We start from the raw sequence: 16,548 nt of genomic DNA, 5'->3' as shown, positions 1-16,548 counted from the left end.
AGGTTTATTGCTTTTCAGCTGCAGTCATTGTTAGGTAATTGAGAACCAGAAATCTGCAAAACCTGAGATTTACTATAGATCTTTTTCTCACTGCTTCTATACAGGACATCTTCATTCTCTGCACCTTTTCTGTTCTTCTTCTTAACTAATGTAAGACTATTCCCACAGATTTAATCATCAGCCCTAATCATAATCATACATTTGTATTTCCCTTACTGTTAAGGAAATATATGTGATTATTTATGTGATTATTTATCATGTTTATTTCTTGTGATTATTTATCATGCTTTTTTCCTTCACTCTGTGCAAAGAGATCAGAAGCTTATTGAGCTACCTCATTTTATTTTCAGGGTCTTTTGAAATAGATTAAGTGTAAAAGAATAGTGAATAGCTCAAGATTGCTTTATAATACCTGACAGAAATTTCAAACTGAGCTTCCTTCAATCAGAATCAATGCTTTTTATATACCATTATACACTGGCTACAAAGTAATGGTGGGCAAATGGAATTCTTGGATTGACAGCTACCTGTATTCTTGGCTCATTACAATAGTAGCTTTTAACAGGAATTGCAGCTAGCATCCAATGTATAAACCAGGGCTATTTTCTCACTTTCTGTTCTCACATAAACTAGATATAAGGACTCTCCCATCCAGGATGGTTTTCCATTAGTTCTGTGAAAAACTGAAATCTATTCTAGTCTGAAATATGTTTTGCTGAGGATCTTTAAGCAGGATTTCCAATTCCAAACATTTCTGGATGGATGGTCTCCTTGAGTCAGGAGCTGTGATGGCACAGTGGTTACAATGCAGTACTGCAAGCTACTTCTGCTGACTGCCGGATGCCTTCAGTTTGGCAGTTCGATTCTCACCATCTCAAGGTTGACTCATCCTTCCATCCTTCCAAAGTCAGTAAAATGAGGACCCAGATTGTTGGGGACAATATACTGACTCTGTAAACTGTTTAGAGAGGACTGTGAAGCGGTATATAAGCTATTGTTATCACCTTTCACCAGGTGGATGATCTTCTTGTTAGTGTCTTAATCTCTAGGAATATACTTCAGAATAGTGTTTATTGTGGTTTTTTAAAAGATATTTTATTGATTTTCCAGTTTTACATATAAGTATTTAGAAGGCAATTTATTATTATTTATTATTTAGATTTATATACCGCCCTTTCCCGAAGGACTCAGGGTGGTTTACAGGATATTTAAAAGAAAATCAATACAAAAGTTAAAAACAATTAAAAAAGATTACATCATTCCCTGAGAGAAAAATAAAAACCCCAGTTAAAGTTAAAAAAAAGAGTGTCCTTTATTAGTTCAAATCCATCATCTATATTCTCTGGGCTAGTCAATAATTCAAACCTATTTTATAATAGTTAGTTTACATTTCCCTTGTAAATCTAAATCTTCAATATTACACAGATTAATCCCTTATTTTTTACTATTTTCTGACTATTTTAAATCTAGTAATCAAATTTACTTTTGTCTCAAAATCTCCCTTTTGCCCTCTAGCTGACAGTTTAGGGTTCTCTCTAATAAATCAAAAGGCCCCAGTTTTTCAACCTAATTCTAGCTTTCTTCTTTTGCCAACTAGGCTTCCATACCAATGCTTTTAAATCATCAGATAGATCTCCCTTCATTTTTGTATATATTATTTGAATTAAAGGAGACCATTTCATTGCCAATTTTCTGAAAGATCTGGCCCATTTATAATCATTAGGCTGTCGCCCTGATATCCCAGATCCCCGTGTTTGTTCTGGTATAGTTATCTTCAATTCAATCTGGTCTTTTTCTTTCTCAAATTTCTTCTGGTTTACATAGGAAGTCATTTCCAGTTTTGGAGTTATTGTTTCATTGTCTGGATTTTCAATAAAGTGTGCTTGTTGCTCTGAAGAGCCCTCTGTCTTGGTATCCACTTGTTCCACTCCTGTTGTTTTTTGAATTGGTAGTTTTCTAGCAGCAATCAGGGTTTCGCTTTCTGGGGGTAAGATGGCACCTTTGTCTTTCAGATTAGCTTTGAGTTTTTCAGTATTTGCCAGAATGCTTTCAAGTAAACATTTTAACATATCCAAGGTCTTTTGCTGATCCTCCTCCATTTCTGACATAGTTAGAGATGGTCTTTCTAGTGAAGGCTATTTATTAAACAAGAGTCAGTAAATGTTCACCTCCACTGTTCCCAGAAGCCAATTTCACTGCCTAGCTGCTCTCTCAAAGTTAAGTCTCTCATAGATAATACCAAGGTCAGATCTGGGCTGTGAGCAAGTTTCCATAAAACTGCTGTTCCACGTTTCCCCACAAGATGTCCCTGATGGCATTTAGAGTCTTTTTCAGATCCCGGGTTAGGCTCTTATCTGATTTAAGTTGTTTTTGCAAATAAAGTAGAATATCAGGTTCCAGTAAGAATAGGACCTTTTTGCGTCCCCAAATTCCAAACAGAAAATAAACATACAATTGCGTTAAGTTGATCTTTTCAAAGCTTTGTTTCTCCTGAGTAAGCAGACACTGCCATTTTAGAGGGTAGGGGGAAAGGAGTTCCCTTCCCTCTCTCCTCAGAAGGGGATAAATTTTCAAGAAGCTTTTAACAGGAAAAATACTTAGGGTACAGAGAAGGTAAAATCTCACCGAATTTCTCCATTGTTTTCAAAGTGCTTGCTAGTAAGTTTGGTCTCGGCTGTTAGCAGCTTGATGATGGGCCATGAATGGCCGATCTTTTCCCTGTCAGTTTGAAGAGCTGCCCCGGATCAAACGGGAGGGCTGCCGCCCTTCCACAATCACTCAGGGGTCCTCTTCATGCTTGTCGCCCCTACAGGGCAACTTCCAACCCTCTTCAGGGTCCCCCGGCAGGAGAAAACCAGACGGCGGAGGGAGGGATCGCCCCACATGTCTGCCAGTGCTACAATTGCAAACCGGAAGCCATGTTTATTGTAGTTATTGATTAGTCCAATAAACATAGATAGATAAATGTTTGTTATTTGTATATTCCTTATTTATAGAAATAACCATTTTAAACAACAATTCTAATACAGCAAAGGCAACAGAAAATTTGACTGTTGGAGGAATTTATGCTAACTAATAGACAAAAACCAAATCATTTTTTAATAATTAATCTTGGTGCAAGCCCACATAAAACACCAATACTATAAATTCAAAATTTATATAAATGTTGACCTTATCTATGTGATAGCTAACATGCTGTCTTTATTTAATTTAGGTAGAAGGTGGTGAAAAAGATCTTCATTCAGGAAGTGTGGGTGGCATCATCCATGAGCCCATGTCTGATTTGCTAGCTCTACTTGGTAAAAAAGAAAAGTATACATTGTCTATATGGAATTGTTAGCCAAGGTTTTTATTGATGGGAATGTGTGTAGGGGGGAGTGTCTCCCATTTCATAACACCTTTAGTACCATAAAAGCCAGAAAAGGGGTTGAAAATGCTTAAATGTGTTCTTCTGATGATTTCACAGCATTGCTGAGTAGCCTCCTGCAATCCTCCAGAACTTGGCAACTTTAAGACTTGTGGACTTCAACACCCAGAATCCCTTAGCCAGCTTCATGCTGGCTGGGGAATTCTGGGCGTTGAAGTCCACAAGTCTTAAAGTTTCCTGCTTGAGCAGGGGGTTGGACTAGATGACCTCCAAGGTCCCTTCCAACTTTATTATTATTATTAAGTTGCCAAGTTTGGAGTCCCCTGCTCCAGAAGATAGGGAAGCTGAGTTGTGACCAATACCCTCAACACTGTCACGGGGTACTATAAACCTAAAGATGACTGATGCTGTATGGAAAAATGCAGAAGTCGTAAAAGGCTTCCCACTAATGCCAAATATTACTGTGATATTTAAGATCTTAACCGCAAGGCTAAAACATTGAAGTGCAATGTTAATCGGAACATGTTGTTGTTAGCTGCGAAGTCGTGTCCGACCCATCGCGACCCTATGGACAACATTCCTCCAGGCCTTCCTGTCCTCTACCATCTTCTGGAGTCCATTTAAGCTCACGCCTACTGCTTCAGTGACTCCATCCAGCCACCTCATTCTCTGTCGTCCCCTTCTTCTATTGCCCTCAATCTTTCCCAGCATTAGGCTCTTCTCCAGTGAGTCCTTCCTTCTCATTAGGTGGCCAAAGTATTTGAGTTTTAGCTTCAGGATCTGGCCTTCTAAAGAGCAGTCAGGATTGATCTCCTCTAGGACTGACCGGTTTGATCGCCTTGCAGTCGAAGGGACTCGCAGGAGTCTTCTCCAGCACCATAGTTCAAAGGCCTCAATTTTTTGGCGCTCAGCCTTTCTTATGGTCCAACTTTCACTGCCATACATTGCAACTGGGAAGACCATAGCCTTGACTATAAGCACTTTTGTTGACAGGGTGATGTCTCTGCTTTTTAGTGTGCTGTCTAGATTTGCCATGGCTTTCCTCCCAAGGAGCAAGCGTCTTTTAATTTCTTGGCTACAGTCCCCATCTGCAGTGATCTTGGAGCCCAGGAAAATAAAATCTGTCACTACTTCCATTTCTTCCCCATCTATTTGCCATGAATTGAGAGGGCCAGATGCCATGATCTTGGTTTTCTTAATGTTAAGTTTCAACCCAAGTTTTGCACTCTCCTTCTTCACCCGCAACAAGAGGCTCTTTAGTTCTTCTTCACTTTCTGCCATTAGAGTGGTATCATCTGCATATCTTTGGTTGTTGATATTTCTTCCGGCAATCTTAATTCCAACTTTTGATTCATCTAGCCCTGCCTTTCTCATGATGTGCTCTGCATATAAGTTAAATAGGCAGGGCGACAGTATACAGCCTTGCCGGACTCCTTTCCCAATTTTGAACCAATCAGTGGTTCCGTGTCCAGTTCTCACTGTTGCTTCTTGACCCGCATATAGGTTTCTCAATCGGAACATGACATGAGGCTAACTGATGTTATATTGGCTGGTATAATTTGTATAAAGATTAATCGATACAAAGGCTTAAATTACATAAAATGTAAATTGGTTTTGTTTAAATCAATTTGTAAGGCAGAAGTAAACCTACCAGAATATATTACTTCCTATTTCAAAATGGCCTTTATTTTCCATTTGCACCTATATTCCTTGGTTAGATGGTGTCATTAATGCAACAAACGTGAATTTGGGCAACTCTGGGAGACAGTGGAGGGCAGGGAGGTTTGGTATGCTCTGGTCCATAGGACTGTGAAGAGTTGGACACAACTCTAAATCATTGGTTTCTTCTCTCCCTTATCATATTAAAGTCAGGCAATATCTCAGTTAGGTTTCAATGAACAGTAAATACATACGATAAAATAATGATTACAATTTATTTTGGTTCCATAGACAGTCTCGTAAATTCATTTGGATATATTCTGATCCCTGGAATATATGATGATGTGGCTCCATTTTCAGAAGAGGAGAAAAAGCAGTATGAGTTGATAGAATTTGATGTGGAAGAACATAAATCAAATCTTGGAGTGAAGAAATTCCTTTATGATACCAAGGTACAGTACTTTCAATGCTGAGAAATGGTTACAAAACTCATCATTTGCAGGCCAAGACCTATGGTAGATTCTGCCTTCTTTTTTTCACAAAAGCAGAGAAAGAGTATAGATGCACATCTTTTGATTAGTTTTATTAGGAATTATCCCCTTGGAAGCACTGGGCAAGAAAGAAAACAAAGGCAGGCATAGGAGAATAAATAAAAGTAATAGAAAGATCCAATAATGTTGCCTTCCTTTAAGCGCATCAGCTTCCTTTGTTCCTGGAGGAAACTGATTATCTAGACCCGTACCAATTGGGCTTCAGGCCCGGGTACAGCACGGAGACGGCATTGGTCGCGCTGGTGAATGATCTCTGGCGGGCTCAGGACAGGGGTTGTTCCTCTGTCCAAGTCCTGTTAGATCTCTCAGCGGCTTTTGATACCATCGACCATGGTATCCTACTGCGGCGTCTCAGGGGGTTGGGAGTGGGGGGCACTGTTTTACAGTGATTCTCCTCCTACCTCCTGGGCCACTCGCAGTGGGTGTTGATGGGAGGGCAGAGGTCTGCCCCTAGGCCTCTCATTTGTGGAGTTCCTCAGGGGTCGTTTCTCTCTCCCCTCTTGTTCAACATCTATATGAAGCTGCTGGGTGAGCTCATTCGTGGTTTCGGGGTGAGGTATCATCAGTATGCTGATGATACCCAGCTTTTTCTTTCCAGCCCAAACCAACCCAGTGATGCCCTCGACATGATGTCCCGTTGCTTGGAGGCGGTCCGGGTTTGGATGGGGAGAAACAGGCTTCGACTCAATCCTACCAAGACTGAGTGGCTTTGCATACCGGCATCTCGGGAGAACCAGTTTTGTCCATCGTTAACTATGGGGGGTGAGGTGTTGCCCCCTGTTGATAGGGCTCGCAACGGGTGTTCTGGATTCACGGCTCAGTTTGGAAGATCATATAGGAGCCATGACCAGGGGGGCTTTTGCCCAGGTTCGCCTGGTGCGCCAGTTGCGTCCCTATTTGGACCGAGGTGCCCTACACACAGTCACTCATGCGCTTGTGACCTCCCGGTTAGACTACTGCAACGCTCTCTACATGGGGCTGCCCTTGAGGACCACTCGGAGGCTTCAGCTGGTGCAGAATGCGGCCGCGCGAGTTGTGATGGGAGTCTCCCGATACTCCCGTGTAACACCTCTTCTCCGCGAGCTGCATTGGCTTCCAGTTGCCCTCCGGGTGAGATTCAAGGTGCTGGTGATGACCTATAAAGCCCTAAATGGCTTGGGTCCGGACTATCTAAGGGAACACCTACTGCCGGCATCAACTTCCCATCGTCCTGTGCACTCCCATAGGGAGGGCTTCCTTAGGGTGCCACCGGTCAGGGAATGCCGGCGGGTGATCCCCAGAGGGAGGGCATTCTCTGTGGGTGCGCCTGCCCTTTGGAATGATTTACCTGTTGAACTCCAGACTGCCCCCGACCTGCGCTCGTTTCGCCGGGACCTGAAAACATGGCTTTTTGATCTATCTGGCCTGGACTGAGGGGGTTTTTAGTTTTAAGTTTTAACATTGTTTTATTGTTGGGCTATTATTAATTTAATTCTTTTTAATTCTATTTGTATCTTAATTTATATTGTCTTTTAAATATTGCCCTGTAAACCGCCCTGAGTCCTTCGGGAATAGGGCGGTATAGAAAACTAACTAACTAACTAACTAACTAACTAACTAACTAACTAACTAAATAAGAAAAGTCTGAAGAAAAATCATTTAAAATATATGCTAAAAAGTAAGTAAGTACTAATAGAAAATGAAGCTCAACTTTGTGGCTGTTTTAATGTGCTTTATCGACATAATGCTGGTGTTTGCCTGTTTTTCCCTGTTGAAGCTTTTTGAGTAATTGTTCATTTTGTTTTTGAACTGAGTATTTAATACCTTGATAAAAATGTGGCAATGAATTATTATTAATAGTTTAGATAATTCAATCACAATACAGGGAGTGCAGAATTATTAGGCAAATGAGTATTTTGACCACATCATCCTCTTTATGCATGTTGTCTTACTCCAAGCTGTATAGGTTCGAAAGCCTACTACCAATTAAGCATATTAGGTGATGTGCATCTCTGTAATGAGAAGGGGTGTGGTCTAATGACATCAACACCCTGTATCAGGTGTGCATAATTATTAGGCAACTTCCTTTCCTTTGGCAAAATGGGTCAAAAGAAGGACTTGACAGGCTCAGAAAAGTCAAAAATAGTGAGATATCTTGCAGAGGGATGCAGCACTCTTAAAATTGCAAAGCTTCTGAAGCGTGATCATCGAACAATCAAGCGTTTCATTCAAAATAGTCAACAGGGTCGCAAGAAGCGTGTGGAGAAACCAAGGCACAAAATAACTGCCCATGAACTGAGAAAAGTCAAGCGTGCAGCTGCCAAGATGCCACTTGCCACCAGTTTGGCCATATTTCAGAGCTGCAACATCACTGGAGTGCCCAAAAGCACAAGGTGTGCAATACTCAGAGACATGGCCAAGGTAAGAAAGGCTGAAAGACGACCACCACTGAACAAGACACACAAGCTGAAACGTCAAGACTGGGCCAAGAAATATCTCAAGACTGATTTTTCTAAGGTTTTATGGACTGATGAAATGAGAGTGAGTCTTGATGGGCCAGATGGATGGGCCTGTGGCTGGATTGGTAAAGGGCAGAGAGCTCCAGTCCGACGCAGACGCCAGCAAGGTGGAGGTGGAGTACTGGTTTGGGCTGGTATCATCAAAGATGAGCTTGTGGGGCCTTTTCGGGTTGAGGATGGAGTCAAGCTCAACTCCCAGTCCTACTGCCAGTTTCTGGAAGACACCTTCTTCAAGCAGTGGTACAGGAAGAAGTCTGCATCCTTCAAGAAAAACATGATTTTCATGCAGGACAATGCTCCATCACACGCGTCCAAGTACTCCACAGCGTGGCTGGCAAGAAAGGGTATAAAAGAAGGAAATCTAATGACATGGCCTCCTTGTTCACCTGATCTGAACCCCATTGAGAACCTGTGGTCCATCATCAAATGTGAGATTTACAAGGAGGGAAAACAGTACACCTCTCTGAACAGTGTCTGGGAGGCTGTGGTTGCTGCTGCACGCAATGTTGATGGTGAACAGATCAAAACACTGACAGAATCCATGGATGGCAGGCTTTTGAGTGTCCTTGCAAAGAAAGGTGGCTATATTGGTCACTGATTTGTTTTTGTTATGTTTTTGAATGTCAGAAATGTATATTTGTGAATGTTGAGATGTTATATTGGTTTCACTGGTAAAAATAAATAATTGAAATGGGTATATATTTGTTTTTTGTTAAGTTGCCTAATAATTATGCACAGTAATAGTCACCTGCACACACAGATATCCCCCTAAAATAGCTATAACTAAAAACAAACTAAAAACTACTTCCAAAAATATTCAGCTTTGATATTAATGAGTTTTTTGGGTTCATTGAGAACATGGTTGTTGTTCAATAATAAAATTAATCCTCAAAAATACAACTTGCCTAATAATTCTGCACTCCCTGTAGATCTGTTTCTTCATTATCATTATCATAGATGGTATTTACTATTTTACATTCTCCTAGTTATTTGGGTAGACAAGGAAGACCAGGTCTAGTATCTAAATTCTAGTTCTCTAGTTTTATCCAATATCTGTCTGATTTCTTATTTCCAAGAATGATTTTATATTTTTCAGTATAAATAGGAAATAAATAGAGATCTGCACATTTAGTGCTTTCTGTAATTTTGTAAATCAGTTTGCACAACAAAAGATAGTAAAAGTTTCAACCCATCATGTTATAAAGAAGCAATAAAAACAAGATTCGTTCTCAATACAATTATTTATATTTATCTGCTTTCCAAAGATCTGGGTCGAAATAAGGGGAAAACATCATTTTTATTTCTCTTGTTAAATCAACCAAACAGGTAATTGTTTAGAAACAGCAACTTTAATAACTACAACTATCATAGACCCATTTTCAGGTTGTAAAATTAACATTTAAATGACCTAGACACATAATTTTGGTGTGAGGAAGCAGAAGCTCAACTATAACCCCACTATGATCATAAAAAAAATCCTTCAAACCTAAGATTTACATTGGATGGCCTTGCTCCAATGATAAGTGGAAGTACTGTTCATCCATTCATAACTATCTTTGCATGACATTATGCCCCTTTGCAGATACCTAGCTTGCCCCTCTGCTCATCCCAGTCTCCTTTTAAAGGTGTTGACTCTGGCTTGAGCAAGATAGCCATTCCGTTGTCTCCCAGAACTCTAAATTTGCTGGACACCACTGTCTTGCAGTCATCTTGTGAGCAGCAACTTTCCTTGCCTGGAGAGGAGCTATAAACTGTCTGTCTACTTGATGGCTCTTCATTCCAATGCTATTGTTGGTTCTGTTTTTATCTTATTTTTCCCCTGGGGACTTACCATTCCTATTCTCCAAAGATCAAAGGAGGGACAAGGGAAGCACATTCAGACATGCAGTATTCTATTCCTATAACTTTATAATAAACATAGCATTAACGTCAGTAATTTTGCTTTCCTAGTCTAGTCTATGTTAGGTGGTTAACCTGTGCTTGATATTGTCAACTATCTATGATTGGCTGTTAACCTTGATTTTAGTCATGTGTCAGCAGTCACTGTAAAAGTAGTGGAATTGGAGTAATCTTTAAAAGTATCCTGAAAGCGATATCATTGCTCACTAGCTTTACTGAATACACTCTGACTAAAGTTTTCTATTTGGCTTTGTTCATTCTCTTTTTAAGGAGGAAATACTCTCACATATGTGGCGCCTGCCATCTCTCTCTATTCATGGGATAGAGGGAGCTTTTTATGAACCAGGTATCAAAACGGTTATACCATCAAAAGTCATAGGAAAGTTTTCAATCCGGCAAGTCCCTCATATGGATCTGTCTAAAGTGGAACATCAGGTAGTATTTTCTTGAAACCTCATGACTTTCAACATATCTTAGATGATTACTTTTTGATCTTCAGCAAAATTCTGAGTGGCTTAGTCTGACAGTTTTGGTACTAAGCTTCTTTTTCATAATGAAATATGAAAACTGAGCAGCTAAGCAAAACACTGAATTGTGTGCAAAGATCTTGATATCAGGGCTCTGTCATCCTATCAATTATTCCATTCTCATGTTATAGTATAAGCTCTAAACAGTTTGGTGATAGTAGGCCAAGAAGGCCAAGAAGACTGATGAAAAGCTGACTTCCTAGATCAAATAGGTGAAATTCAGCTGCGTGCCTGGTTGTTTTTGGCTCCTTGCCTACCAAGCATAGCTGGGTTATTATGCTTTGTTGAGCCAGAATTAGGGGAGAAACCAACCAATCCACCAACTGGATCTGTTTTCTTTCAAGAAAGGCTTTTTGTATTGGCTTGCCAGTTTTTAATAGCTTGTTAGGGCCCAGTCTATGGATAACAAGAAGGATGTGAAGAGATTTGGTGTAACTGCAAATTTCACATCCCAATATTGTTTGATCACCAAGGGACACATCTCTTGCCAAAATCACAGCTCTCTCTCTCTCAAGATTGTTCAGTTGTGGTCAGTGGAGGGAACTAAACTGCTTGCAGCCCAGATTCTGGATGCAAAGAATCATGACACTGGCACAGACTGAAGACTGAGAAGAGGTTCTAAATTGAAGGAAATTAAAGAACAGCAGAGAACTCAGAAGGAAATTGAAGATGAGGCATAGAGGGCTACTGTGGCCATCTGTGCATAGTGGTGATAATCAAGGTCCATCTCTTTTTATGTCCATAAATTGGATAGTTGTGACTATCATCTTGATTTGGTTGATATCCCTTCTCCTCCTCCCACCGATCTGCTAATCTAGCTAATTCATTCAGTTAGAGGTTTTCTGTTTTGAGCAACATACAATATAAGTAACATTTTTAAAGATCATATTTTTTTTAGAACTGAAAATAAGTTATTTGTGTTTTAGGTGAAAAAACATTTAGAAGATGTATTCTCTAATCGAAGTAGTCCAAATAAACTGACGGTATCTATGGTAATGGGTGCAGTGCCCTGGATTGCCAATATCAATGATCCTCAGTATACAGCTGCTAAAAGGGCAATCAGGAAAGGTTTGTACTGTTTCAGAAATTGCAGTTTGTTTGGCATGTGGCTTTTCACTGTCTTTATAAGGACCAGCAGCAAAGGCTCATCATTTATATTATAAGGTAAAGGTAAAGGTTCCCCCGCACATGCGTGCTAGTCGTTTCCAACTCTAGGGGCTGGTGCTCATCTCCGTTTCAAAGCTGAAGAGCCAGCGCTTGTCCAAGGATGTCTCTGTGGTCATGTGGCTGGCATGACTAGATGCCAAAGGCGCACAGAACGCTGTTACCTTCCCACCGTAGTGGTCCCTATTTTTCTACTTGCATTTTTACGTGCTTTCAAACTGCTAGGTTGGCAGAAGCTGGGACGAGTAACTCTGTTACGTGGCACTCGGGATTCAACCCGCCAAACTGCCGACCTTCTGATCGACAAGCTCAGAGTCCTAACCCACTGAGCCACCGTGTCCCTATTTATATTATACTTGTGCATTTAAAGTTTTAGAGAACTGGAAATAGAATATTTTCAGATACAGAAAGAAGCTATGGTTCAGTTACACAATACTTTTCTATAAGGACTTTTCAAATATCACATCTGTATATTGTATCATCTGTATATTGTATCTGTATATTGTATCCCTTTTGAAGGGATTTCAAAAGAAATTACGATGATGGTCAGGCAGGACAGGGGATAAAAAGTAATCAAGTTTTTTTTCATGTCTTTTCAAACTTAAGCACAGCAGGGAATTGGAATTCCTCAATTAGTTTCTATGCAATGACTCGTACTTAAGCATCTTCGGATGTCTACCAACACATACTTTACCAGTAATTATACCTTGGTTTATTTTTAAGTTTTGCCACCACAAAAAAAGTTACACCATGTGTATATTTTCTCCTTCCCTATATTTTAGTTTTTCACCAGGATCCAGATATGATCCGGGATGGATCAACAATTCCAGTTGCCAGGGTGTTCCAGAATATAACAAAGAAGAGTGTGATGATGCTTCCAATTGGTGCAATGGATGATGGGGAACATTCCCAGAAAGAGAAAATAAGCAGGTTCAAAATTTAAATTAATTTCATATGCTAGCATAGGATAATATAAGCCATAATCTCCATTTCCTCATTTTATATTTCGATCAGTGGTGTGGATGATTATCAAAGGGGATCATTATTTCTCTTTCTTCCATTTTTGCGTGCATTAGTACCTGTCTCATTTCATAGAGTTTACAGAGGTCTCTGGTTACATAAACTTGGTTCATATTTTGTGTTAAACTAATATTTGTTTTTTTAACTATGATTTGTTGGACGAATGATTCTAATGTCTTTGAGACATAATATTAAGCCAAAAGCTATTATTTATTAAGCAAAATATCTGGGTTCGTATATCAAGCTCAGCATACAGCCCAGCTGTTTAGAACTTCAAGCAACCAAGCACCTATAACTTTTAGATTGCTTGACAATTGTTTTTCTTTCCTTCCTTTCCTGATCAGATTTAACTATATCAATGGAACGAAGATGTTTGCCTCCTTTTTACTGGAGATTTCAAAACTTCAGGCTTCCGATTGGAAACAGTGATGATGATCCATAAAACTATAGCCTTATTATTTTCATTTATGTCTTATGTAGGGGTTGCAGTTCCAAAAGCACATGGTGATGCTGTATGAACTCTTCCAGAAATATATTTTCAGACTTACAAATTCTTATGATACGTAGCTAAGTATTTCTTCCTCAGTTGCTTTTTGCCCCTTAAATGTATGTATTTCAGTAAGAGAAAGGCTGGATTCACACATTATACTATTTGTTGAATGAGGTGCTGGATGAGTTCGTATAAACCCAGGAATGGGCATCCTGCAAGCTCTATATGGTGCCTTGTATTTTATTTGTGTAATCTGTAAGTATCCACCAAATTTGTGGCAAGATGGTTGAAAAATCAGCAGCATTTTTAAAAAATTAAAAATGACAAATAACGTTGGGAATGGGATCACAAAGATTCTAGCAGATGAAACAGCTAGTTTGGTTACCATGTTGTGCCCAATTCTTCTGCTGCTCAATTCTCTATTTGTATTTTTTAAAACACTTATGAATTTAGCACCATGGTAAGGCTAAATCGTAGTGCATATAAACATTATCAATATTATTCAATATTTAGACTACTGTTTTGCTAGCATATTTATCTCCCATGTGGGGAGTACAAGTATTCTCAAGTACAATAGCTTATTAGTTTTTATCTGAAATAATCTATTAGATTATATCCACTGCATTTTTAGTTTGAGCTCAATTATTTTCTAATCAGTATTGCTACCAATAATAGATTTTAATTCTGTCACAATGTTGTGTTGAGTGAACTGTACCAAAAATTATTTCAGCAATACCAACGAAATGCCTTAGTTCCTTGTGGTAGAAACTAAGCCATTTTAGGAGTGCAGTGCTCACATGGTTAGGATGCTGGGTTGATGATCAGCAAGCCCATGCTTGAGACCCAACTGCTGCTGTGTGATGGGGTGAGCTCCTGTCATTTGCTTCAGCTCCTGCCAACCTAACAATTCAAAGTGAGCAATTGTGAGTTGATAGGTACCACTTCGTTGGGCATATTAGGGAGGCATGAAAAAAGCTCCTAACTGGGCATCCCCTGGGCAAGGCTAATCACCAGCTGTCACAGGCTAGTCCTTTCATCCCAGAAGTGCCTTAGGTGCTGCCAACATGAATACAATGACAAGCCATTTTAAGAATTTTGGAGTAGCTTTGAAAAGTAATTATAACATTGAATTTGTTTTAAAAAAGAGAAACTAAAGAGTCTCACACCTCTTTATCTTTAATAAGCCAAGTTGAATGTTACAAAATGGTATGCAAAAATCTGAGCTAATTGAGAATTCTATTATGCAAGAGAGCTGAGCTGATCTTTTTCTGGATTTCAATTTTTAACTTTTTTAGCATATAAAATAATTTTGTACTTTGGCAATACACATACATGCATTTTTCTTTCTCCTATTTTTATTTTGTTGCCTGATAAAAAGGTATACTTTTTAAAAAAAACAAGCCTGATATTATATACGTTTTAGTTATTTTTACAAAATAACAAATGGATGTATACTCTTAAAAAAAGGATCAATCAACAGTGACAATATATTTTTATTTTAAAAGACCTATGCAAATTCCGATGGTCTGCTAGAGATTAAAAACTCATCTCAACATTTGGACCAAAGAGGTCCAGGCACCACTGAGGTAGTTATGTTTTAAAATAATTTATCATTTTCCTGGGATGGTTATTATATTTTGGAGTTTTAATTTACAATAATTATGGGAAAGTAAGTGACTGAAAAATAGGCAGTGGCTTGCAATTCCCAAGTTTTTGAGATAAAAAGCTGGGATTAATATATTCAGTTATTATATATTATTATATGTTCATCTAAATCAAAAGAAAATATATTTTGATATTTACTGTCAAAACCGTTTATTGCTAATTTATGTTTAATTTAAAAAAAATTTGTAAAGTATTTACAAAATTAAAGACGAAAGTAATTTTAATTATTTTTCGCAGTTATTCAGTACATATGTTTTATGGTATAATGCTGTCTCTTTCCTTCAGTTCTTAATTAGTTCTTTTATTGGTACCTTCTTTTTGAATAGTCCTCGAACACTACCCATCATATATATATACGAACAGAAATACATCTAGATACATCAGATTATGTAAATTTCTTCTACAGTATTTGCAAGAGTTCATTGGCACTTTTATATTTGTTCTTCAGGATTTTAGTAGTTAGAATATTAACTGTTTGTGGACTGATACAAAATGAATATGCCGTATTTGGGGTTTTCATTTTGAACATGGAATGCAGGAAACTAATGAAAAGTAGAGGCAGTCCTTGACCTATGCCCTTTTGTTCAATGATAGTTTGGAAATATGATGACCTTGGAAATGGTACTTTATGGCCCATAAAGCATTTCTAGCCATTGCCCCATGATCATGTGATTGTGATCTGGATGTTTGGCAACCTGTTAGTATTTATGATCAGTTGCCAAGCGTCCTGTGATCACATGATTGGCATTTGCAATCTTCTCTGCTGTCTGCTTTAGGAATTTCATGGGGAAGCCGGCAGAGAAAGTTGAAAGCTGCTATGCCTGCCGAGAAGACTCCCTCTCATTTCTCAGGGCTGGCTGAAAGAGCTCCTGCCAAGGGAAGATGAACTCCTTTGGTGGAGTGCAACAATCAATCAGAATCGGCATAGAGCTGGAAGGGACCTTGGTGGTCTTTTAGTCCAACCCCTTGCTCAAGCGGGAGGCCCCATACAATTTGAGACACGTGGCTGCCTAGTCTGTTGTTAAAAACCTCCAGCGATGAAGCAGCCACAACTTCTGAAGGCAAGCTGTTCCACTGGTTAATTATCCTCACTGTTAGGAAGAGGTTTCTCCTTAATTCCAGGTTATTTCTCTCCTTGACTATTTTCCATCCGTTGTTTCTTCTCTTGCCTTCTGGTGCTTTGGAATTTTTTTTTTTTTAATTTTAATTCCATTTATATCCCGCCCTTCTCCGAAGACTCAGGGCGGCTTACAAGCTTAGCAGTAGCCTTCATTCTATGTATATGCCTGCTTATTAGGGCTTTCACACAAACCCCAAGTGGCATTATTACAAAGTCAGCTTATTGCCCCCAACAATCTGGGTCCTCATAAAGTTGATAAGTTGAGCACAGAAAATAAATGGAGCACAGATCCCAAAAATCCAGGCTTATGGAGGAGAGTTAAACTCGGCAGGTAGCTCTTTCACTCCATCCATTTTAAACCTGAGAATGCTGGGATTTTAGCCACTGAGTGAAACAGTCCTGTGGCCATCTCACTTAATGACTATTTCATTCAATGACTCAGATTCTGATTTCAGTTGTGGTCATAAGTCAAGTACTACCTGTATACATTATATAGACAGCCACACACGCAGGTCTTCTTTGAGGACCCTTTTCTACCATGAAAGAAACTTCTTGAAATTCTGCACTTTGAAAGACAAGCTGTGTTAG

At 39.2% G+C, this 16,548-nt stretch overlaps 1 protein-coding gene across 2 annotated transcripts in view; it reads left to right on the top strand.

Moving 5' to 3' along the window:
* Window positions 1–16,184, top strand: part of CNDP1 (carnosine dipeptidase 1) — a 43,455-nt gene extending 27,271 nt beyond the window's left edge. For both annotated transcript variants that reach the window (XM_083359966.1, XM_083359967.1), the window contains exons 7-12: window positions 3,215–3,299; window positions 5,318–5,478; window positions 10,245–10,409; window positions 11,428–11,569; window positions 12,448–12,595; window positions 13,030–16,184. In XM_083359966.1, the coding sequence (XP_083216092.1) occupies window positions 3,215–3,299; window positions 5,318–5,478; window positions 10,245–10,409; window positions 11,428–11,569; window positions 12,448–12,595; window positions 13,030–13,114 (786 nt within the window). In that variant the 3' untranslated portion in view covers window positions 13,115–16,184. The remainder of the gene's footprint in view (window positions 1–3,214; window positions 3,300–5,317; window positions 5,479–10,244; window positions 10,410–11,427; window positions 11,570–12,447; window positions 12,596–13,029) is intronic.
* The last annotated feature ends 364 nt before the right edge of the window (window positions 16,185–16,548 follow it).

The sequence above is a fragment of the Vipera ursinii genome (assembly GCF_947247035.1).
Source record: "Vipera ursinii genome assembly, chromosome: 3".
In the NCBI taxonomy this organism is placed as follows: Eukaryota; Metazoa; Chordata; class Lepidosauria; order Squamata; family Viperidae; genus Vipera; species Vipera ursinii.
This window is presented reverse-complemented; position numbering and strand designations above follow the sequence as displayed.